This window comes from Mustela nivalis (genome assembly GCF_964662115.1).
Source record: "Mustela nivalis genome assembly, chromosome: 4".
In the NCBI taxonomy this organism is placed as follows: domain Eukaryota; kingdom Metazoa; phylum Chordata; class Mammalia; order Carnivora; family Mustelidae; genus Mustela; species Mustela nivalis.
In genome coordinates, this window is record NC_139023.1 from 152,865,227 (window position 1) to 152,892,161 (window position 26,935).

Below are 26,935 nucleotides of genomic sequence, written 5' to 3' on the forward strand. Positions count from 1 at the left end.
AAGAAAGGTTTTTTACTGACTGCGGGGAGCTGTCTACGGTGCTGAAGCTTCCCAGGCGTTCGTCTGCAACACGACACGGAGTTAGATTGCACATTTTCGTTCCTGGCTTTCTCATCCCCCATGCCTTGGATAAGACTAATTTCAGGATCGTGAAAATCTCTCCGTATCATGGCCCACGTGAGACACTTTCGGACATTAGTTTCGGGATTTTACTTTTGGGAAGCAACACTGTTACTCAGGTGAGTTCTCTTGTATTTACCAGTAGAAGAACTGCTTAAGCTTGTGCACTAGGTTGCAACCACTTGTTATTGGTGAAGTCAGGAATGCAATTAGAAATTGACTTGTTGAAAGTATTCCATAAATTGCATTGTTTTCTATCTAAAACTGTCCAGCAGTCTATCAAGACCTCTAAAAACACGTTACGTTGTTCTATTTTCGCTAATTAGAGCTTTTTAGTAACTGGCCTCGTATTATTTGCAGCTGAGATTACCCTAGAAAAATTATTTCTCAAACCTAGCTTTTCTTCCTCAAATTGCTTTTAGAGTTTCTTTTTTCTACGGGAAATAAAAATTCTGAGTGTTTCTTTTTTTCTGAAAGTTACAAAACATTTAGTAATTCGAAATAATATTTTTAAATAAGAAAATATCTGGAACATAAGCATATACTGATTAGAGAAATTTTGAACATTGTTGGTATATCTCGAGGTTAAGTTAAATAAATAACACTTAAGGTCTTGTAAGTACCATGTCTAAAGAGCTTAGTTCAGGTAACACATTAGAACAAAATCATAAATAAATCATTAGATGTGTTCTATGTCAAGAATAATCTTTTTGGAAAAAGTGATATTATAAGAAACTTATTGAAGAACAAAATTGTTCTATGACATATAAATTTCTTATCATGTCCAATCATATTTGACATATTTGGTCGGCTTTCCTTTTTTGTTAATTTTTTAAAAATAGAGACTAGTCAAAAGATCAGATAATTTAACCCTTATTCTTAATCAAACAATATATATGCAAGATTATGCTTATATAGACTTTTGAATAACCAATGTAAATTTTACTTTACCATTAAAATTATTCTAAGATTTCCAATTTTATGACCCACAAGCTTTTCAAAAAGATTGAAATCAAATATTAGAGTAAGTTACTGTACATTAATTTCTATTTTAAGTATGTAAATATTGTCTTCTGGGTTGCAATGTCAATTTTTCATCTTTGGACACCTTAGAAAATATAGTGTATGTCATAAAAACTGCCTTACAGAAAGTTATTTTATTTTGATATACCTGTAGGAACAGGAACTAATTGTGAAGGTTATTATAATTTTGAATTTTTTTTTCTGAAGTACAGGGTTGAACCACTGTAAACTAGGATATTTTCAGTGAAAAATATCTTAATATGACAGCAAACTTTTTAAACTGCAATTGTCACAAATTTTATATATGGTGATTAAAACAAAGAGAGTAAAGCTTTTATATTTACAAATTTTCATGAAAAGGAGCACAAAATTCATGTTATAAGTGAAATGAATCATTTTACTATAATTATTTTTTAGTATTTTAGATGATGATATGGATTTTTTTTTTCAAGGAAATTGAAGTAACTTAGTTGACAGATTTTGGAAGTTTTATATCAGTAACTAAGCCATTTTGGTCAATAAAATCAAATTTGTATAATGATAATTCACCATATTTGTTATAATATATTCTCAAATATATAATCTTCATCAGTGCATCCTTTGATATTTGTCTAGTTTTATTGAAATTCACAAATATTTTATTTCAAATTGATGATCATAATTATAAGAATTTATCTTCATTAATATTAATAATTATAAAAAATGCTTTCTGTAAGTAATCCAAAGATGTAATCCTCTGAAAACAACACAAACCCATTATAGAAGTTTGTATGGTATATATATTCTTTATCATCGGGTTTTTCTTCTTTGATAAATTGAATAAAATTTGTCTCTTAGACTGGTCTTAGATGAGAGTAACTCATCTCTCAATGAAGAAATTTAATTATATTTAAAAATTTAAATATATTTGATGGCTCTTAAAATAAAATTTCTTATAGTTAAAAAAAAGTGATGCTCCCTCTACTGGAAATATTTTGTAAAATAAATGTCATTATGAAAGCTATTCTCTATTCATTAAATCTATTTTAAAATTTATTTATTTATTGAGGAAAAAGGAAACATAAAGTAAAAATAAAGACAAAAAATTTTGATATTAATTTATACATATATTTTTTTAGTTTAAAAATATTTTTTTAGGGCAATTTGGAAACAAGAACTCAACTGGAAACCTCAAATATTTTAATTAAATAATTTATTAGTACAAGGTTCTTTTGATAGGTTTTAAAGATTTTTAAAAACCTTAGTGAGATATACACACAGAAAAGTACAAAAATAATAAGCTCTCATGTAAAGTTTCACAAAGATAACACACTCATGTGAAGAGAAACTCAGAAAGAACTATCATATGATTTGGTAGTCCCAATTCTGGTTATTTATCTAAATGAATTAAAGTCAGGATCTTGATATTAGTAATTCCATGTTTATTTCAGCACTATTCACAATAGCTAAGTTGTGGAAACATCAAATATCCACTGACAGGTGAATGGATAAAAAAATGTGGTATATAAATACAAGGGAATACAATTCAATGTTTAAAAAGAAGGAAATTCTGCAGTTTGCCACAGCATGGATGGGATTTTTAGGACATTATCCTTAGTGAAATAAGCCAGACACATAAAGATAAGTACTCTGTTGGAAAAAATAAAATAAGTAGAATTGTCAATATCACAAACACACTCACCATCCTACTGCCATACCTTTCCCAGGTACAACTTTGCCCAAAGATAATCACCATCTTGACTTATACAATAATGAATATGTTTTTCTGCTTTTGAACTTTATATAAAATAGTTATTTGTGTCTGCATTATCTTTCTGACCATTAAATTTATGTGATTTGTCCTTATTAGTGCATATAGCAATAGTTTGCTTATTCTTGTTGCTGTATAGTATTCCATTACATGAAGATATTACTATTTATCCAGTGTCCTATGAAGTATACTTTTAGATATTGAATACTGTGGCCATGAACATCTTTAAACAAGTCTTTTTTGTGAGTATGTATGAATAAATGTGAATACATGCCTTTTGGGGATAGTCTGGGTTGGGCTTGAGACTTTCTCTGGGAGAGGAATTTCTGGATCATAGGATGGGCATGAATATGTTTAGTTTTATGAGATATTGCAAATTTTCTAGTAGTTGTATCTATTGATACTTCTCTCAGCAATGTCTGAGGGTTTCCATTGTTATTACTAGTACAAAGTTTATTAAGTGATAATTAATATAAGCATTTCTAGCATTGTCTTATACTATTATCGCAGGCCCACAGGTGTTATTTTAAATTTTTTATCTTGGCATAATTTCTACTTTTTAGTAAATAAGTTTTACTAAGGCAAAAAAGCAGAACAAAAATACTTCTATAATACAATTAGGAGTATTCATTACCAGATTATATCAAGTGTTTAAAAAATACACAACATGGGGGCTTAAGTGGGTAGGAGAAGAATAAATGAAACAAGATGGGATTGGGAGGGAGACAAACCATAAGTGACTCTTAATCTCACAAAACAAACTGAGGGTTGCTGGGGGGAGGGGGTTTGGGAGAAGGGGGTGGGATTATGGACATTGGGGAGGGTATGTGCTTTGGTGAGTGCTGTGAAGTGTGTAAACCTGGTGATTCACAGACCTGTACCCCTGGGGATAAAAATATATGTTTATAAAAAATAAAAAATTATATTTAAAAAAAAAAACATACAAGTGAGAAAATGGCGTAAACAGAAGAAAAAAAATCTGAATTTCCTAGTAGTAAATTTTTAAAAAAGTTTCACACTTTGCTCAGATATTGCTGTTTTCTGAAACAATCTTTCTAGGCTTTTGGGTTCTAGTCCTCATACTAATAAAATAAAGAACAAAACACCAGTGTCCAGCCTTCTTTACAATGCAGATAAGTGATTATTATAAGGAGCTTGCAGAGCAAATTCTAAAAACAGGAGAACTGCCAAAAATATTTCATTTAAATTGATTATTTTCAAAAAATACAATTTTATTTTTTATCTTTATGATTTGATACCAACACAGACTTTTTATTTGAATAAATTATGGTACAGTCTGTCAAAAATTAAGTGTGTGAATATTTGACTTCATGATAATCACAAATAAAATGCTTTCTTGGTTTACTTTGAAGCCTAAGAAAAACATTTTGACATAGAATTTTTTGTTTTTGCTTTTGGTATGTTTTAGAGCATGGGAAAAAATCCTTTTTAATGTTGGCTTTATTTTCTTATGTAAGATATTAAAGAAATATGTACTTCAAAGAGCAAACTTTTACCACAAAGATTTCTTATATGCAGGTACAGTAATAAGATTCTATATAACTTTTTAAAATTATGCTACACATAATATATGCTCCTTACCTTTATGTCTATAAATAATCATGCATTTCCCAAGTGTAGAAGGATCATGGCCCAGTTCTTTGGTTAGTGCCTCAGGCAATTTGCCCTGCAGATTCAGAAAACAGCTTGCAAAATATTTCCTATGCTACATATGTTTTCCTCCCTTAACTACAGTCATGTATTGAGGCAAGTCAATTAACAAATATGTATTTAATGTGTAATGTTAAACAATTCAACCAGATTACCAAATTCTGTGCACAAATTTTTGTGCTAGGTACAATCTGGCTGATTGGGAACTCCGACCTTTCCCATCATGGAACTAAAAGCACAAAAGGGAAGAAAATACAAAGACCAAACAACAAAAGAAAAACACAAACAGCAATGTTTTAGAAAGGTGAGGTAGGGGAGCTATGTAGAAGGCTTGGTACTTGTGCTGTATCTCGTTAAGATACTTGTTCACTAGACAGAAATAAGACACCAAGGAAATGATAATGGGTATATAGTATGCTTTGAGGAGTGGTGATAGTCAAATTCAGTGAAGAAATTCTGATTTATGATTTACATTCATAGTCTACTAGCAACAACTACTAAGCTGGCTACAATAAAAAACCTGCAGAAATATAAAGAAATAGCAGCTTCCTTTCACAACAGAATATGAATAAAACTTAGAAGCAAATAATTTACTTGTAACTGTATAGCTGTCATAGGAATGGTTTTTAAACTTGGCTCAAAATATCTCAATAAGATTGCTAATAACAATAAGTAATAATACATAATTAGTAATAGTAAGAACTATATAAACAAAAAATAATGGCTTAACTGCAAGAAAAGGATATCTCTTTGTTTTAGAATTTGAAAACCATGTTTGAAATTTTCATCACTATATTATCCGCTTAAAGAAAGAAAACCAAATAGAGGATTTTGATTGTTGGAAAAAAAGAAAACACTGAATATGGTTTAGGATATTTGGGTTTGAGATGCTAACTGTAGATCTTGGTATCCTACCATCAGCTGGGGATGCAGAGTTGATGCATGGACAATAGATTTAACAATCAAAATGTTATGAAGATGATAATATTGTTTGCAAAGAGGAAAGAATAAATATGTATATGCAATAGAGAAAAACATTATAAAGTAGGGCACAGAGACATACACAGAGACAGCTGAGTGAAGCCAGAGATGAAAACTGATTTTAACTAAGTGACAAAGTCACACATTTATCATAGTTTTATACAGTTGATCCTAGACACCTGCTCATACAACACTTTTTCTATAGAACCTTCCAATGCTCTAATTTCAACTAATTTCATAATTTTACAATCACAGATGATACATTATACCCACTTAGTTTTCTCGGGAGACTTTTAGGGAATCATTTTGAGAAAGCACATCTTTTACTTTTCCTTACTTCATGAATGATATATAATAGACCCTTCTTCGTTCTCTCAACAAACATGTCTCTTACTCTTCTGCATATGATTATCTTCATAGTGGTTAACAGTATTTATTGAAAATAAATTTATCTATAGGTAGATGTCTATATGGAAATGTGGATTGTTTGTCTTTCCACTAGGAGAATGGTATTGTTGTAGCTTTGTTTTGCTTGGGGAAGGGGGTCAGGAGAAGAGACATATGAATCACCTTCAGAGAACTGGTTCTGGAGTGAAGGCAGGAGTACCAACACAGGATCAGCTGTTTGCAACAAACAGAGGCATGTGAATAGGACGACCTATTCAGTTGCAGAAGACAGAGCAATTCTAACTGCAGGCAAACACATTTTAAGGCATTTTTTTAAAAGATTATTTATTTACTTATTTGACAGAGAGAGAGATCACAAGTAGGCAAAGAGGCAGGTAGAGAGAGAGGGTTAAGCAGACTCCCCGCTGAGCAGAAAGCTGGATGCAGGGCTTGATCCCAGGACCCTGAGACCAGGACCTGAGCAGATGGCAGAGGCTTAACCCACTGAGCCACCCAGGCGCCTCACATTTTAAGGCATTTTAAGGAAACTAAGTTTGAAATTCTCAGATGTCAGAAAAGTAAACAATAGTTAAAAAAGAAAGTCTCATTATAGCCCATTTCTGAAATTCTTTCCAAATCTCCATACTAGAAATACTTTTAGGAGGAAGTATTACCAGTACCTCTAGGACAACTTGATCCACAAAAGCAGTAACTTCAATGGTACAAGTAAGAAGAGCATAAAATATAAAGGTTATTAATATCCTCTGGAAACAATTTATTGAATGGAATAACTTTCAAGGCAAGTGATGAAGAATTCTCTATGAGTGCATCAAACATTTGCCATAACCAATTAGAAGTTATTACTAAATGGGGCACCTGAGTACCTCAGTCAGTTAAGTGGTTGCCTTTGGCTCATGTCATGGTCCCAGGGTCCTGGGATTGAGTCCCACATGGGGATCCATGCTCATCAGAGAGCCTGCTTCTCCCTCTCTACCACCTGTGCTCTCTCACTCTTTATCTCTCTTTCTCTTTCTCAAATAAAGAAAATCTTTTAAAAAATTGCCACTAAACACAAGTATTTCTGCTACACAACCATTACCACTGTAGGATGATTGGACTTACATTAAAGGTAACTGGTTCGCCCAGTATCTTAACTAAATTTGAAAATCTCTCAAAAATATCTCTAACAGGGATGCCTGGGTGGCTCAGTTGGTTAAGCAGCTGCCTTAGGCTCAGGTCATGATCCCACCATCCTGGGATTGAGTCCCGCATCGGGCTCCTTGCTCGGCAAGGAGGCTGCTTCTCCCTCTGTCTCTGCCTGCCACTCTCCCTGCCTGTGTGCTCTCTCTCTCTCTCTGACAAATAAGTAAATTTAAAAAAAAATCTCTAACAGGTAGTCATCCTATAAACTTTAAAATTTCTAACAATAAGGATGCCTTTACTCCCAGAAGAAAAATGTTTATCAAATGATTTTAATAGAATTTTATTGATTAGTTTTACTAAAAATGTCATTCTATTTTTCCTGGTCAAAGTAAAAATTTTCCCCCTATACATGCCACCAAAAATATTTGTCTCCGTATTTTCTACTTGTGTTTTATACTTTTTTTTCTCCACTGACAATGACCCTATTGCTCATGGAAAGTGTGTTTTATTTGGGCATGGTTTGAATTGATAACCTTTTCTGTGTAGTTAATCCATGAATAAAGCTTGAATTCTCCAGTTTCAGAGTGACTGTGGCATTCTACCTGAATTTCTCTATAACTTTGCAAAAATTTACAGAGCAATGATTTCTTTTCCAGGCAATGTGTGAAGTGCTGGGAAACAGAACTTCAGCTTTTAACAATGTACCACTAAGGAGGGCATGTGTATGTTTTAGATTTTCATACAAGTCTTCTCTCTCCCTCTTAATTGTAAGTCCTCTGATGATAGAATTGTTTCTGATGTTTATTTTACCTGTATAATACTTAATTCAATGTCTTACATGCTTGAAGTTGATGCTCAGTAAGCATCAAGTAAGCACTAAGGTAATATCTGCCTGTCACATCTGTCTACCTACCCGTGACCTTAGATTTGAAGTCTGCTGAATTCTGTGTTATTACTTGGAGCAAAAAGGGAGTCTGTGTTCAAGATCTCATAAAATATATGAGATCAAGCTAATCTCAGTTATTACTCTAACAGAATTTAGTGGAAAAGTAATATATTTGCTTTTCATTATCACTATGAGAAACTAAAATTTGTATTGTATAATACATTATTTCTCAACTTTTCTTTTTCCATTTTTGCCTTCTAAGGAAACTTTCAAGAATATTTTTAGACTTTTTTTCTAATTGTCTTCATGGAAATGTAATACCACAGTATGCTATATATTTGCTCATGTACAGCATGTGTGATATGTGGTATATGGGGTATGTGTGTACCATAATTTTATAGATATATAAAATTATATGTAGTGGCTTTATACATGAAAGAATATGAGTTTTTACCCCCAATATAAAACTTCCACCCACTCCACTCATCCCTACTGAGAATGCATTGTGTAATGGTTGCTACTTTTTCATGATGCTGCTTAGACTAGAGTTGTATAGTTCTACTATTTTGGATCATGGCCTAGAAATAAAGCAGTAGAGAAAATATTTACTTGTTTGGACCTACTTAGGACTTTGCAACTTTGTAAAATGAACACATAGTTAATGTCATTTCTCTGCTGACACACTGTAACATAAATTAATCCTTAAGTCATTAGAGTACTTTAGCAATATCTCTTTCCACAAATACATATGGATCCCCCAAACCACGAGGATTTCAGCAATAAATTTCAAATCACTACTGCTCCTACTAACACCATGGTTAGATAGCTTTCATAATTTCATACAACTCTTACAAAAATAATCTTGGAACCCCTGCCCTGCAGCAATGCTCACTTTGTTTCCTATGATTAAGAGTCTCTTACGGTTTATCTCCCTTGGATTATGGGGTAACTGGAAAATGGACATTAAGGAGCGCATGTCATGTAATGAACCCTGGGTATTATATAAGACTGATGAATCACTGAAAAAATATATATAATGAACCCCACTTTTAAGAAAAGCAAAAAATACATCTGTAAGATAAAAAGCTCCTTAAAAATAGTCGTTCATATTATAAAATGATTCGTCATATTATGCAATGATTCAACTTGAGTTCCCTTGGATAGTGGATATCTTAGTTCATTTAAAATTATTTTGTGTATCAAGATAGGGGGATGGGCAAAATGGGTGAAGAAGAGTGAGAGATACAGGCTTCCAGTTATGGGATGAAAAAGTCACAGTGATAAAAGGTAGAGCAGAGGGAATACAGTCTATAGTACTATAAAGCATTAGGGGTGATAAATAGTAATGACGCTTGTGGTAAACATAGTATAACATATGTCAAATCACTATGTTTTACACCTGAAACTAATGTAACATTGTGTATGGTCTATACTTCAATTAAAAATAAGGACACCTACGTAGCTGTGTTAAAAATTTTTTTAAAAAATCAAGCATTTTTTTTTAAAGATATTATTTATTTATTTGACAGACAGAGATCACAAGTAGTCAGAGAGGCAGGCAAAGAGAGAGGAGGGAAGCAGGCTCCCTGCTGAGCAGAGAGCCCAATGCCGGGCTTGATCCCAGGACCCGGAGATCATGACCTGAGCCAAAGGCAGAGGCTTAACCCACTGAGCCACCCAGGTGTCCCAAATCAAGCATTTAAAAAAAAAATTTTTTTTCAACCCTCCCCCCACTAAAAAGATAACCATTAGGGATATAATATACAACATGATGACTATAGCTAATACTGTTGTATGATATAGATGGGAACATTTTAAGATAGTTAATCTAGACGTTATTATCATTTAAAGTTTACTTTTCTATAATTTAGACTCTGTTGACTTTCTTTTGTTATTGATGTTAGGTAAATGAAAAAGTTCCCATTTCTTGCTGAAGTTAAATTTCTAATTGTTCTAAAACAGGATATCAAATGTTAATACCTATGTTAGCTCTGGATATTCTCCAATACAGGAGTTAGGGATATGTATAAAAAGCTGAGAATGTATTACTATTAAAAATAAATACTAATTGTCAGAAAGCTGTAGTAATAAGTAAAATGCTACTAAAAGAAAAGAAAGTAAGTTGTTCTTAATGGTTCGTGAGTGTGAGCAAATCAGAAAACAGTTTGTCCTATTGTTATTGTTGTTGGCATCATTTTTGTTGTATGGGCGTTCAGACTGTCCATACAATAAGGTGGGGCCCTGGGAGAAGATAAATGAAATGAACCTCAACAAAATGACTACTCAAAGGCCCTCCATCAAATGACTGGGAAAAAAATGTGAGTTCCATCTGTTTGGCTCATTTCTCCTCAACTCACTTCACCTTCTCGAAGACTCCATCTCTGATCTTCTCCAGGTCTAGACGAAGCTACCTCCTCTGTGCTTCCAAGCACTTAGTGCCTTTGTTGCACAGATGTTGATGGCCTGGTGGTGGTGGTAATCACCAGAATACCACCTCCAGTTTGAGCTGCAAAATCCTTCAGGGCAGGACAGGTTTTGAAAGAGTGTCTAGCACAATGAAAGTGCTCACTCATTTCTGGAATGAGGCATGGTTTTTATTTCTAAAAGTGGATTGACAATCCCAAAAAAGTAACTCTTTCTTGGCACAGCTAAAAATAATATGTTGACTTTCTTTGCTTCTAGCACTCAGGAGAAAATTCGGTGAGTGATGTGATGCTTTGTTGTTTCTTTATTCCTAACTTTATTTTTCTGTGGTAATATATTTACACACTCACCTCTTATCTCTGTTTTACAGAAAAAGTTTTAGGGAAAAATCGTCTATATTTTTTCATTTTCTCAACTATTCATTTATGCCTCAGTTATTCCTATTTGGGATCTGTCCCTATTTCTATTAAATAAAGAAGTACTGAATGTTCATGTTGTGATAGCTTCTTTTTTAAACATTGGAGAAATGGAAATAACACTTTATATAATAATGGTTGTATATAATGGTAATATAATAATAGTTATTAAAATAACTATTTAATGTATATAGAAATGTTCATGTATATGTGTATATATATATATAATACATGTATCTTTATATCAATATATAACTTTTTAAAATTTTTTTAAGAAAGATTTTTTTTATTTATTTGACAGAGAGATATAGAGAGAGCACAAGTAGGCAGAGTGGTAGGCAGAGGGAGAGGGAGAGGGAGAGACAGGCACTCCGCTGAGCAGGATGCCCAATGCAGATCTCCATCCCAAGACCCTGAGATCATGACCCGAGCCCAAGGCAGACACTTAACTGACTGAGCCACCCAGTGCTCCAATATGTAACTTTCAATTATTTACGTTTTATAATATCTCTGCACTGAAAAGAGAAAACATAATTAAATGAACATGCTACATAGTAATCAAGTGAACAATGCATGTTCGCAAGGTTTTGTGTTTACATTTCTATTATTATATCTATCATTGTTCTGGTATCAAACTGACAATATTCCAGTTCTCTAGATAAATTGAGACTACTGATAACAAAAAATCATTGTTTTTGCTTTTTAATCTGTTTATTCACATTATTTTCATAGTTTAGGCCCAAGAGACTCTATAAAGGGTGGTTCAACAATGATTCCTTTTTTGCAGACAATTGTAGAAAAGGTAGTCTTGAACAACTACCCAAATAGTAACAATTGTAAATAGCGAGAAAACATCTTTTTCTTCTTCTTTTTTTTTTTTTTTTGGTGGGGGGGGGAATGGAAAGGAGTAGAAATTCTTTATGAAAATGAAAGGAATTTAAATGGATCCTAAGAAGTTGACAGAATTTGAACAGTCAGAAAAGAGCGATCATTTGAGACAGGAAAAGTAATCGTTAGCAGAGGCAACAGGCCAACTTCCATGTGAAATGGAGGATATTGCAAACTTCAAAGTAATAATTCTAATAAATCTATGCTAAAGTTGTTTTAGGACTAACTTTGTAGGGAAAAATCTATATGACTATTGTAGGATGTTAGAAAACATCGGCAAATGTTTATCCAAATAATGTTTCTCTATTTTTAAACAAAAATTTTCACTGTCATCATTTGATTGAGGGAACAAAATATTTGAGTGAGGTATTTTATATCTGCTTGTTCTGTCAACGTCAGTATACTCTACTTTTGTTGAGTTATATTATTTAAATGTGTTTATTTTGTGTATCAGAAGTCTAAAGACTGACACTTAATTACTAGCAGTTTAACTAAAAATCCAATAAACAAAAATCTAAAAAAGAAGAGATTTATGACTTCACAGTTCTATAAACAAATGGCTGCATTCCTGACAAGGGAAGGAAGAATGGCATATAGCATCAAATATTGACCTTCAATACTTAAAAACAATCTATCTCTACACATTTCTTTCTATCAAAAAATTATAAAACTTTCTAATTTGTATTATATATTTTCCACCAGTTCTTACATTATTCCTTTTTAGGAAGAGACTTATTGAAACACTGACTCAACTTTGTACAGTATATCCCACCTCATGGTAAGAATAAAAAATCTCCTGTTTCCTAAACTAGTTTCTTAGTTTATTTATTGGGAAGAATACAGATAGGAAAGCATTAAGTAGATAAAATTATTAGTTTTCTGCCATCTACTTTATGTTGTTTCTTTGTAACAGCCTTAAACCACTTTAAAAAAAAAAAAGATTGTGAAATCCTTTTTTTTTTTTTTCTTTTAAAACCCTGAAATTATTTTATCTCTTTCTTCAGGTGAATCTTAGATGAGAACCATCAAAGACACTGACTTAGATGAGAACCATCAAAGACACTGACTCTGCTGCAAACCTTAGCTTGTTCCTCCTGAGACTATAGTAGAGAATTAGGTTTTATATGTAGCCTAAATATGTCCTTCTAAATAATAACATGTGGACTTAAAATTTTGCTCTACTTCAAAAAGCCAAAGTGTGTACCATTCTCTGTGTGTATGTGCATAGTTATCATATATATCAACAAACAGCAAAGATTACATTGGAAAAGGAACAGACATGTTGATATGAAAAAACAATGCAAAATCCTAGAGTAAATAAAAATTCAAACCGAAAAAATATAAAAAGAAGATAAGATGTATACCTCTATAGGAAATACCTACTCTATTTTAGATGTTTTCTAAATTAGCTTTTCTTGCATTCTATCTTCTCTATGCATGCATTTGTGCACACATGTGAAAATAAGAAGAAAGTTGGAGAAAGGGGACTCAGGGTCAGGTCACAGTCCTGTCTTTGAAGGGCTGAGTGACCTTCCTATGGACTAAGTGTTTTTAATATTCTACTTTAAAAAAAATGTAATGTGTAGAGCTGTATCCATCTACACAGCACAAATTTTTTTTAACTAACATAGAAAAGTGATAGTTTCCTGAAACAGAAAATATGTACCAAACATTACAGCTATAATTTCTCACTTCATTTAATATTAGTGGCCTATTTTTCCCCTTAGAATCCACTGTAGTGGTAGATGTGAGAGGTGTTGAGTGGCAGGAAAATCAACAAGGGATGAACAGATCAGTCCTTTATTGCTCTTGTTAGTTCAAACTAGCCTCACATTTGTGAGTGACAGAAGTGCGCAATAATACTGGCTTAAGAGATATTTTATTTTTCCTTCCAAAATAAAAAAAAGAAAAAGAAAAAGAACAACTACAGAAGTGAGCAAGCCAGGTCTAGAATGGGAGTTTACCTTGTTGTTTTGTCACCCCTAAAATGAGGTTTCTTCCTTGACATCCGAGCTAGATGCTCTGATCCAGTCATCATTATTTTCCAGTTATCAGAAAATAGAAAGAGTCTTCTGTTTAAAGACACTTCTGTTAAGTTACAGATTTCCCAGTTTCCCTGGCAGGTGTGTGTGTCCTGTGTTCTGGCTACTAAGTTGTAAATAGAAATGGCAAGTTTAACTTCTGTGAAGGACCATTTGAGGACGATCCAGAAGCTGCAGATTACATTTTGCATTCTACCTCTGGAACCCGTTCTTTAACTGAAGCAAAAGGGAATATTCTAAGTAGGAAAGGAGCACAATCAAATTGTGTTTCAGAAATATCACTAATGGAGTAAGGTGGAGAACTCAGAAGAAAGGATGTTGATGGTGGAGAGGGGCAAAACTAGCATCAAGGAAAGTAGTTCCTAGTCAATGCAATAGCATATCCTAAAAATGGAGAGAAAAGAGCAGATATAAGAAGTGACAAAAAGAAAAAGAAAGGAAAAAAAGTGTCTAGTAATTGGGAGTGAGGAAAAAGAGAAAAGTGTCTAGGATAATTCTCATCATCACAGGTGAATAATACTGCCATGACACAAATACAACATAAGAAAAGAGGAACAGCCATGTAGAAAAGTATCCTAATAGAAGTTCCAGATAGGTATAGTGAATGTGATACCGCTAAGATATCCAGCTAATGAAACACTGCAGCACAGTGCAGGGAGTGTAGGACCTGGGCATAGATCAGCTTGGATGATTAGCTTTCTGGAACAGGCTTATGATAGGTGAACACACACAGATGTTTCATCCCTTTGGAGTAAGCAAACAAGCCTGGTGACTGTCATCCACTTCTACTGCCCCAGATCCCATCTTACATACTTCAGGCTGAGCTGTGAACAGCACAGCACACTGTAATCACAGGAACATGCAGATGTGGAAAAGTGCTTCCCTGCCTAGGGCATCACTACTCAAAATGCGGTCCTTTAACCAGCACGATGTCACCTGAGAGATTGTTAGAACTGCAGGGTCTGAATTCTACCACAGACTTACTGAATCTGAATCTGCATTTTATTATACCCACCAGATGATTCATAAGTACATTTAGGTTTGAAAAGCACTATTTTAAGAACATCATCTAAAGGATGGGCAGAAGGAGAAGTACTGGCAAAAAAAAAAAAAAAAAAAAAAGGCAGGTAAGAGAAAAGGAGAATTAACAGTGAGCACGTCACAGAACCTAATGGAAGAGTTTTAGAAAGAAAAGAATGATCAATAACATCAAATGTCATAAAGACAAAAAGAAATATGGAAGATTACTGGTAGCCTTTTCAAGTGAATTTTGAGTACTAATATATGTGTACAAATATGATCGCATAACATTGATTGATGACCTAAAGAAAAAGATAAATACAGATTATTTTTTTCTAAGAGGCTACTGGAAGGAAAAGTCAGAGTGGACACAGTTGAGATACCCACATGTTGATTTGTTCCTTTTTGTTTTTTAAAAGGCAGGAACTTTCAGCTTGTTTTGGTCTGGAAGGAAAGAGTTAGGAATTGCTTTAGAAAGAGACAGGAGGAGTACAAAACAGAAGGGGCAGTCACTGAGAAAATGAAAAGGAAGTGCTATAGTTGAGGATAGCTTTTGAACCAGAGGAATACCAGGTCTCTCTCTGTGACTAGATAGAAGGTTAAAATAGATGCAGCATACAGCAAGCTGTCGATATGGGAATTGTGATTTCATAATTCAGCAGCTTAATGCTCAATTATCTCTTTGAAGTAAGAGGCAAGGTCATCCACTGAGATAAAGATAAACAATGAAGTGAACAAGTTTAGGCTGACTCTCCAGTTACCAAAGAGAATAGAGCCGAGTCTCCATCCCTTCTGGTACCCTGGCAGGGCTGTGTTCCCGTTGTGTCAGAGCATTCCACCCAGCCCTTCGCAGCAGATGCCCTAGGGGGAGGAAGTCTAGAGACATGGTCATTATTCAGACTGCATGGATTGATGTGGCAAAGCCAGAGGTAGAACCTACCTCACCTAATTCAAATTAACTGCTTATTTCTCCAAGTGAGCTCTGCAGTTGAGGCTATTCTAAAGTAGAAAAAGAAATGATCACATCACTCCTGAAATGCAACTCATTCAGACAGAGTCATAGGAAGACTTATTTGTTGATATTTTCGTCAAAAAATACAAGAATGAAACCCACTTTCAAAACTGTAGTCTTTGTTCTCATAGTTCTACACATGAACACCAAGTCTGGCAACGTTGGCTTACATTTTGCGCTCACAACTCTGAACTGTTTCTTTTATATCTCCAACGTGGCTAGCTATTTTCCTATAAAGCGTTGTCTCTCGGGATTGTCTTACGCTTGATTAAAGAAAACATATGCTCTTACTGCCACATGAAATAAGTTCTATAATCTAGAGGGTTTTAAAATCCTTTTGTTTCCTTGGAAACCATAAACACATTTCCCAAAATAGCTTAGGCATATACAAAGAAGGGAGGAAGTGGAGGGGGAGGGGGAGACAGAGGTGAGGCAGGAAGAGCAGACAAGAGAGTCAGAGAGCGACTAACCTCAGCTGTACATTAACTTTAAGTTTCATGTTAACACCAGTGATTTTATCTTCCTCATCTCTTCTTTCAACTTTTAAAAAGAATATAGCCCAATAAAAACCTCAGTGAAAGCAACAACAAACCTTGATGGAAGTCAAATTTTCTGAGGGAAACTGAATAGCACCATACTCATTGCTATGTTTACCTTGCCTTACCACTTCCAATTATAAATTCTTTTTTGCCTTGCTGTTTGAGTCCCTCCTTCGTTCTGTGCCATTTCTTTCTCCTTATGGGGATGTAGTTGTCAGGCAAATAAGAGGCTCCCTGTACTGCAGGAAGAAAAATGTCCAATCTGCCTTCAATATGCTTAAGTCAGAACACCATCCACTGAAAGGTGACATTAACATAAATGTTTGCAGTCACACAAATGGGAATACCTACCAAAACCTGAATAACTCCATGCTCTGCTGATTCAGTATTATTCAGGAAAAGAAATTTCGTATGATTCCACATTAATAGTCTCTGTATACCTCTGAGAGTCAGAGACTCCAGAGATTGTTGCTTTAAAATATCATGCTTTTATGTCCTGAATATTATTGATTTGCGGATTTACAAAAATGTGTCTCACTAGGAGGCACGGATGCAAGCACAATTAGTTTAAAATAGAAAGAAGAGAGCTCAAAATAAAGCAGTACTACTTCTGCTATATTGTTTCCTTCATAAATAATCTGTAACTCAGTTAAAATCTCAGATAAGAGGATGATTTCTGTATCACTCATCCCTGGGTGGTAGGATTAAGATGCTTTCTCTTTTTCCATTTTTTTCTCTTTTTTTTTCAGAGAGAGTGAACATGTGTGCATATGTGTGCATGCAACTGGGGTGGGGATGGGACAGAGGAGCAGAGGGAGAAGGAAGGATGATCTTAAGCATGCTTCATGCCCAGCGTGGAGCCCTATGCCAGGCTTCACCTTATTATCCTGAGACTGTGGCCTGAGCAGAAATCAAGAGTCGGATTTAACCAACTCAGCCACCCAGGTGTTCCTAAGATACCTTTTCTTATTTTGATATTTTCTTATGATTTTTTTTTTTTGTATAGTGAACATATATTAAATTAAATTAAATTTATAGGTTTTTTTTAAACAAGATTTCTGTATATTTTAAAAGTCTAAGAAGTATTTTGACAAATAAGATTCAGAAGAGAAGCAATTCTTTTTATTTTATTTTTTATTTTAGAGAGACAGTATAAGTAGGAGAAGGAGCAGAGGGTGAGGGAGAGGGAGGGGGAAAGAATCATAAGCCGACTCTCTGCTGAGCAGGGAGCCCAACAGCAGGCTTGAACTTGGGAGGCTCAATCTCATGACTCTGAGATCATGACCTATTCTGAAACCATGAGTCAAATACTCAACTGACTAAGCCACGTAGGCACCCTATAGAAGAAGAGCAATTCTTAAGACTTTCTCCATCAAAAAAAAAAAAAAAAAAAAGACTTCCTCCATCAATTTGATATAATTACTTTCTTTCAAATTATGACTGGAAAAATGGCTCTGATCTTGACACACCTGGGTGGCTCAGTCGTTAAGCCTCTGACTTTGGCTCAGGTCGTGATCCCAGGGTCCTGGGATCGAGCCCCGCATCAGGCTCCCTGTTAAGCAGGAAGCGTGCTTCTCCCTCTTCCACTGCCCCTGCTTGTGTTCCCTCTCTCACTGTGTCTCTCTCTATCAAATAAATAATTTTTTTTTAAAGGAAACTGGTGATCTTTTGATAAGTTAAACTGGTTTCTTATATTTGGAATATAAGAAACAAATTTATCAGGTTGAATTCTGTCAAACTGAACTCTAGAAGAACTCTAGAAATTATAGTGAAGTAGTATATTAGTGCTAAGAGATGAGTTCCAATGATATGAGTTATAAGACACAGACAGACACTAGCTAGTGGAGAGGGACCTTGACAGGTGAGCATCACTTATCAATAGAAACCAGTGACTGATAGAACCAAATGATCTGTAAGAATTTGGTGGAGGAAGGATCATTTCCAGGTCAGGTAAGCAAAGAAAAGCAATGTAGAGAACACACCATTTAAGCAAAAGGATTGATAAAATTCCATAAGGCAGGCAAACATGTGATTAGGAACATTTTGGATTTTGAATGATTACTATTATGACTTCTAGAGTCCCCTGACCATTTTCTGACTAAAAGAAATGTAAAGGGTATTCTAAGATTTTACCTTTCTAATTTTGATTTTGTTGAAATCTCAGTGTTTTTATTAAGTTTATTATCCAAGAAGACACTATACTCCAGAGACAGAGGAAAATAACTCTATCATTTTTAAACTGAAAAAAAAAAAAAAATAGAGGTAGTGAACTTTGTGCATACTAGGTATGAGGGTGGGGGTGTTGGTGTGTGAACACAACGAGAATAAGAGAATTTCAAAAGACACTCCATAGAGATTGTGGTCTAGAGGGAAGTTAAGGGAGAAAGTCTTTTTGAATAAGTCAGAAAAAAAATTAAGCAATATCCCTCTCAGAAGGAAGAAAAGGACAACAATATTTACGAGAAACATTTTATTGTTGGTGATTTCTTTTGAGAAACTAAACTATTTCTTTGATTTGTGAAAGAAAAGGCGATATTGGGGGCACCTGGGTGGCTCAGTTAGTTAAACAAACTACTTTTGGTTTTGGCTCAGGTTGTAATCTCAGGATCATGAGACTAAATCTCACATTGGTTTCCTTGCTCAGTAAGGGCTCTGCTTGAGTTTCTTTCTCCCTCTTCCCCTCCCCCATCGTCCCTCCATCTCTCTCTCTCTCTCTCTCTCTCAGATAAACATAAAAAGAAGAAAAAAAGAAAAGGTAATATTGACAACATGTTTCCTGCTGTATGTTACTATAGAGATTAAGAATGTAACTAGCACCAGACTTCAAGCTCTATTACAAAGCTATCATCATCAAGACAGTATGGTACTAAAACAAAACAGACACATAGATCAGTGGAACAGAATAGAAAGCCCAGAAATAGACCCTCAACTCTATGGTCAACTGACCTTCAACAAAGCAGGAAAGAATGTCCAATGGAAAAAAGACAGTGTCTTCAACAAATGGTGTTGGGAAAATTGGACAACCACATGCAGAAAAATGAAACTGGACCATTTCCTTATACCACAAATGAAAGTAGACTTCAAATGGAAAAAAGACCTCAATGTGAGAAAGGAATCCATCAAAATTCTTGAGGAGAACACAGGCAGCAACCTCTTTGACCTCAGCAGCAACAACTTCTTCCTAGAAAAGCTACCAAAGGCAAGGGAAGCAAGGGCAAAAATGAATTATTGGCACTTCATCAAGATCAAAAGCTTCTACACAGCAAAGGAAATATTTACCAAAACCAAAAGACAATTGACAGAACGGGAGAAGATATTTGCAAACGACATATCAAATAAAGGGCTAGTATCCAAAATCTATAAAGAACTTAGCAAACTCAGCACCAAAGAACAAATAATCCAATCAAGAAATGGACAAAGGACATGAACAGACATTTCTGCAAAGAAGACATCCAGATGGCTAAAAGACACATGAAAAAGTGCTCCATATCACTCGGCATCAGGGAAATACAAATCAAAACCACAATGAGATACTACCTCACAATAGTCAGAATGGCTAAAATTAACAAGTCAGGAAATGACAGATGCTGGTGAGGATGTGGAGAAGGGGGAACCCTCCTACACTGTTGGTGGGAATGCAAGCTGGTGCAATCACTCTGGAAAACAGCATGGAGGTTCCTCAAAAAGTTGAAAATAGAGCTACCTATGACCCAGCAATTGGACTACTGGGTATTTACCCTAAAGACATGAATGTAGTGATCCGAAGGGGCACGTGCACCCAAATGTTAATAGCCCCAATATACACAATAGCCCAACTATGGAAAGAACCTCGATGTCCATCAGCAGATGAATGGATAAAGAAGAATGGTGCTATGCAGCCATCAAAAGAAATGAAATCTTGCCATTTGAGATGACATGGATGGAACTAGAGGGTATTATGCTTAGTGAAATAAGTCAATCAGAGAAAGACAATTATTATTTAATTTCCCTGATATGAGGAAGTTGAGAGGCAACGTGGAGGGTTTGGGGATAGGAAAGGAATAAATGAAACAAGATGGGATCGGGAGGGAGACAAACCATAAGAGACTCTTTTTATTGTTGTTGTTGTTAAAGATTTTATTTATTTATTTGACAGAGAGAGATCACAAGTAGGCAGAGAGGCAGGCAGAGAGAGAGGGAAGCAGGCTTCCTGCTGAGCAGAGAGCCCAATATGGGACTCCATCCCAGGACCCTGAGATCATGACCTGAGCCGAAGGCAGAGGCTTAACCCACTGAGCCACCCAGGTGCCCCCCATAAGAGACTCACAAAACAAACTGAGGGTTGCTGGTGGAAGGGAGGTAGGGCGAGAGTGGTTGGGTTATGGACATTGGGGAAGATATGTGCTATGGTGAGTGCTGTGAAGTGTGTAAACCTGGCAATTCACAGACCTATACCCCTAGGGCTAATAAGACCTTATATGTTAATAAGAAAAAAGAAAAAAGAAAAAATGTAACTAGCATTTTTTGAAGAGCTTTCATATGCAAGTGCTGTAATAATTGAGGTATGATAACCACAAGTCTATACTCATATTTTGAGTTTAATCACTATAGGCACTTAATTAAAATCAATGTCAAAATAAGTAAAATTTAATTTTACTTATTTATAATTACTCAAGTAATACATGATTATGTTTTCTGTATAAATCCAAATATTTCAGATGACCAAACACCCCCTTGGTCATAACCACTGCCTTGTTCTGGCTTCTCTCCATTCTCTCACTCATTCTACCTTAAAAGAGAGAAGTAGGTCTTCTGTTTGAGGGGTTTGGAAGGAAAAGCTAGGCAAGCATAGCCCAGAGCCTTGGGACCTTGAGTTAGGTGTGGTTATATAGACATCATTCTCAATTCTCATTGGGAAACCAATGTGTCCTCAGATAGTATCAGTTTTAATGATTATAAGATGTTATGATCCCAAATCCTTTACTCATTTGAAAAAATTTCTCAAGTTATTCTACATCTGGAGGGGGAAGGAAGGATGCTATTTTGGATCACCTTGGATCCCAACATTATACTAAAAATGTAATTTTGCACCTACTATTTCTTTCATTTAATAGTATTTCTTTAAATACTGTCTGTTTCAGAACACAAAGAATACCTTATTTTGTTTATGGCTGTAAACAAAATATAAATAAATCTTAAATATATATAAATCTAAACTAAGATTATATTAGAGATTTTAAAAGTACATTTATAGCAATCTAGGTCATTTTCTATTTTTTAAATTATTTTTATTAACATATACTGTATTATTTGCCCCAGGACAACAGATCTTTGAATCATCAGGCTTACACCTTTCTCCACATTCACCATAGCACATACCTTTCCCAATGTCCATAACCCAACCCCCCTATGCCCCCCCCCCCCATGCCCAGCAAACCTTAGTTTGTTTTAGGAGATTAAAAGTCTCTTATTGTTTGTCTCGCTCCTGATTCCATCTTGTTTCATTTTGTTCTTCCCTATCCCTCAAACCCCGCTCCCTGCCTCTCAAATGCCTCATATCAGAGAGATCATGTGATAATTGTCTTTCTCTGATTGCCTTGTTTCGCTCAGCAACACCTTTGGGTGTTGAGCTTGATAAGTTCTTTATATATTTTGGATACTAGCCCTTTATCTGATATGTCATTTGCAAATATCTTCTCCCATTCTGTCACTTGTCTTTGGTTTTGTTGACTATTTCCTTTGTTGTGCAGAAGCTTTTGATCTTGATGAAGTGCAAATAGTTCATTTTTGCCCTTGCTTCCCTTGCCTTTGGCGGCTTTTCTAGGAAGAAGTTGCTGAGGCTGAGGTCAAAGAGGTTGCTGCCTATGTTCTCCTCAAGGATTTTGATGGATTCCTGTCTCACATTGAGGTCTTTCTTCCATTTGGAGTCTATTTTCGTGTGTGGTGTAAGGAAATGGTCCAGTTTCATTCTTCTGCATGTGGTTGTCCAATTTTCTAAACACCATTTGTTGAAGAGACTGTTTTTTGTTTGTTTGTTTTTCATTGGACATTCTTTCCTGCTTTGTTGAAGATCAGTTGACCATAGAGTTGAGGGTTTATTTCTGGGTTCTCTATTCTGTTCCATTGATCTATATGTCTGTTTTGTTTCAGTACCATACTGTCTTGATGAAGACAGCTTTGTAATAGAGCTTGAAGTCTGGAACTATGATGCCACTGACTTTGGCTTCCTTTTTCAACATTCCTCTGGTTATTTGGGGTCTTTTCTGGTTCCATATTAATTTTAGGATTATTTGTTCCATTTCTTTGGGAAAAAATTGATGGTATTTTGATAGAGATTGCATTAAATGTGTAGATTGCTTTAAGTAGCATAGATATTTTCACAATGTTTGTTCTTCCAATCCATTTCTTTGTGTTTTTCTCAATTTCTTTCATGAGTATGTTATAATTTTCTGAGTACAGATCCTTTGCCTCTTTGGTTAGGTTTATTCCAAGATATCTTATGGTTTTGGAAGCAATTGTAAATGAGATCAATTCTTTAATTTCTCTTTCTTCTGTCTTGCTGTTGGAGTATGGAAATGCAACTGATTTTATATCCTGACACTTTACTGAATTCCCATATTAGTTCTAGCAATTTTGGAGTGGAGATTTTTGGGTTTTCCACATAAAGTATCATATCATCTGCAAAGAGTGAGAGTTTGACTTCTTCTTTGCTGATTCAGATGCCTTTAATTTCTTTTTGTTGTCTGATTTCTGAGGCAAGGACTTCTAGTACTATGTTGACTAGCACTGGTGATAGTGGACATCCTTGCCGTGTTCCTGACCTTAGGTGAAAAGCTCTCAGTTTTTCCCCATTGAGAATGATATTTGCTGTGGATTTTTCATACATGGCTTTGAAGATATTGAAGTAAGTATGCTTTATCTCTACACTTTGAAGAATTTTGATCAGAAAAGATATTGTACTTTGTCGAACACTATTTTGGCATCTATTGAGAGTATCATATGGTTCATGTTCTTTTGTTTATTATTGTATTCTATCACATTGATTGATTTGTGGATGTTGAACCAACCTTCCAGCTCAGGAATAAGTCCCACTTGGTCATAGTGAATAGTCCTTTTAATGTACTATTGGATCCTATTGGCTAGTATTCTGGTGAGAATTTTTTCATCAGTGTTCATCAAAGATATTTGTCTGTAATTCTCCCTTTTGATGGGGTCTTTGTCTGGTTTGGGGATCAATGTTGGCCTCATAAAATGAGTTTGAAAATTTCCCTTCCATTTCTATTTTTTGTAACAGTTTCAGGAGAATAGGTTTTAATTCTTCTTTAAATGTTTGGTAGAATTCTCCTGGGAAGCCATCTGGCAATGGGCTCTTGTTTGCTGGGAGATTTTTAATGACTGCTTCAATCTCCTTACTGGTTATGGGTTTGTTCAGGTTTTATGTTTTTTCATCATTCAGTTTTGGTAGTTTGTATGTCTTTAGGAATGTACCCATTTCTTCCAGATTGTCAAATTTGCCACGTATAGTTGCTCATAATATGTTCTTATAATTGTTTGTATTTCTTTGATGTTGGTTGTAATCTCTCCTCTTTAATTCATGATTTTATTAATTTGGGTCTTTTCTCTTTTCTTTTTGATGAGTCTGTTCAGGGGTTTATCAATCTTATTAACTCTTTCAAAGAACCAGTTCCTAGTTTTGTTGATTTACTCAACTGTTCTTTTGGTTTCTATTTCACTGATTTCTGCTATGATTTTTATGGTTTCTCTTCTCCTGCTGGGTTAAGGCTTTCTTTGCTGTTCTTTCTCCAGCTCCTTTAGGTGTAGGGTTACGCTGTGTGCTTGAGACCTTTCTTGTTTCTTGAGAAAGGCTCTTATCACTATATACTTTTCTTTCAGGATGCCTTTGCTGTGTCACAAAGATTTTGAACAGTTGTGCTTTCATTTTCATTTGTTTCTATTAGTTTTTTAAATTTTTCTTTAATTTTTTGGTTGACTCATTCATTCTTTAGTAGAATGCTCTTTAGCCTCCATGTATTTGAGTTCTTTCAAGCTTTCCTCTTGGATTGAGTTCTAGCTTTAGAGCATTGTGGTCTGAAAATATGCAGGGAATGATCCCGATCTTTTGATACTGGTTGACACCTGATTTGTGACCAAGGATGTGATCTATTCTGGAGAATGTTCCATGTGCACTAGAGAAGAATGTGTATTCTGTTGCTTTGGGATGAAATGTTCTGAATATATCTGTGAAGTCCATCTGGTCCAGTGTGTCATTTAAGGCCTTTATTTCCTTGTTGATCTTTTGCTTGGATGATCTGTCCATTTCAGTGATGGGGGTGCTAAAGTCCCCTACTATTATTGTATTATTGTGTATGTGTTTCTTTGATTTTGTTCTTAATTGATTTATATAGTTGGCTGCTTCCATGTTAGGGGCATAGATATTTAAAATTGTTAAATCTTCTTGTTGGACAGACCTTTTAAGTATGATATAGTGTCCTTCCTCATTTCTTATAATATTTTCTTTGGCTTAAAATCTAATTTATCTGATATAAGGATTGCCACCCCAGATTTCATTTGAAACCACCTTCTCACTTTAAATCTGGAGGTGTCTTTGGGTCTAAAATGAGTTTCTTACAAACAGCATATTGATGGGTCTTATTTATTTATTTTTTAACCCATTCTGATAACCTGTGTCTTTTGATTGGTGCATTTAGACCATTTATATTCAGAGTAATTATTGAAAGATATGAATTTGGTACCATTATATTGCCTGTAAGATGACTGTTACTGTATATTGTTTTTGTTTCTCTCTGGTCTACTACTTTTAGGCTCTCTCTTTGCTTAGAGGACCCCTTTCAATATTTCCTGTAGGGCTGGTTTGGTGTTTGCAAATTCTTTTTTAATTTTTGTTTTTCCTGGAAGCTTTTTATCTTTCCTATTATCAATGATGGCCTAGCTGGATATAATATCCTTGGCTGCATGTTTTTCTTGTTTAGTGCTCTGAAATATCAAAACCAGTTCTTTCTGGCCTGCTGGGTCTCTGTGGATAAGATGACTACCAATCTAAAGTTTCTATTATTGTATGTTATAGCCTTCTTGTCCTGAGCTGCTTTCAGGATTTTCTCTTTGTCACTAAGACTTGTAAGTTTTTCTATTAGATAATGGGGTATGGACCTATTTTTATTGATTTTGAGAGGGGTTCTCTGTGCCTTCTGGATTTTGATGCTTGTTTCCTTTGGCATGTTACGGAAACTCTTTACTACAATTTGTTCCAATATACCTTCTGCCCCCCTCTCTCTTCTTCTTCTGGGATCCCAATTATTATAATATTGTTTTGTCTTCTGGTATCACTTATCTTTCAAATACTCTCCTTGTGGTCCAGTAGTTGTTTGTCTTTTTTGCTCACCTTCTTTATTTTCCATATCTTGGTGTTCTATGTCACTAATTCTGTCTTCTGCCTCATTTATCCTAGCAGTAAGAGCCTCCATTTTTTATTGTACCTCATTAATAGCTTTTTTGATTTCAACTTGGTTAGACTTTAGTTCTTTTATTTCTCTAAAAAGGGATTCTCTAATATCTTCCCTGCCTTTTTCAAGCCCAGCTAACACCTTGATAATTGTCATTCTGAACTCTAGTTCTGACATATTGGCAATGTCCATATTAATCAGGTCCCTAGCTGTCAGTACTGCCTCTTGTTCTTTTTTTTTGTTGGGTTTTTCCACCTTGTCATTTTATCCAGATATGGATATGTGAATAAGAGAATAAAATACTAAAAAAGGTGGCAAAGACCCCAGAAAAATATACACTAACCAAATCAGAAGAGACCCAAACCAGGGGGAAAAGAAAGGGAGAAAAAATTTTAAAAAAATAAATAAAGATAGATAGATAGATAGATAGAACAGACTGCTGAATAGAACAGAGCCACCCACTTGATTTTGCGTGTATTCTAGTCTCTCAGAAGAGACTGCCTCCCAAAATTTTAAAGAAAGAAACACACACACACACACACACACATACACACACAAATAAGGATAAACATGATGAAGGGATGGAACATGACTACAAAGATTAAAATTAAAAAAAGATTCTAAAAAGGAATTAATAAGATAAGTTGGTTGGAAAAAGGAAAGAAAAAAAAAAGAGGAGGGAATGTGATCAGACTGGAGACTAGAACAAAGCCATGTGCTAAATTTAGGGTATATTTTGATCTATTAGAAGAAATTGTATCCCAAAATTTTAAAGAAAAAAGAAAACATATGTATACAAAAAAAAATAAGGTTAAATATGATGAAGGGATAAAATATGACTATAAAATGAAAATTTTAAAAGATTTTTTTTAAAAAAGGTATTGTTAAGATAAAATAGTTTAAAAACACTTAAAGAGGAAAGAGGAAAATATTTAAAAAATAGAATAATAAAAAAATTAGTTTTGCAATACTAAAGGATCATGGGAAAAATGCCATGAATTCTATGCATTGTTTTCCCCTAGCTCTGGAGTTCCACAGTTCTCATTAATCGGAGAACTTAGTCTTTGCCGGCTGTTTTGCTGATCTTCGGGGTGGGACCTGTTGCTGTGATTCTTTTTTTTTTTTTTTTTTTTTTAAGATTTTATTTATTTATCAGAGAGAGAGAGAGAGCGAGTACAGGCAGACAGAATGTC

The 26,935-nt window shown here is 34.7% G+C and overlaps 1 protein-coding gene across 1 annotated transcript in view; it reads left to right on the forward strand.

Annotated features, from left to right (window-relative positions):
• Positions 1–156: 156 nt before the first annotated feature.
• GLRA3 (glycine receptor alpha 3) overlaps positions 157–26,935 on the forward strand; it is a 192,970-nt gene continuing 166,191 nt past the window's right edge. Inside the window, exon 1 of the mRNA XM_082726943.1 lies at positions 157–239. Coding sequence (XP_082583069.1) covers positions 169–239 — 71 coding nt within the window. The 5' untranslated portion in view covers positions 157–168. The remainder of the gene's footprint in view (positions 240–26,935) is intronic.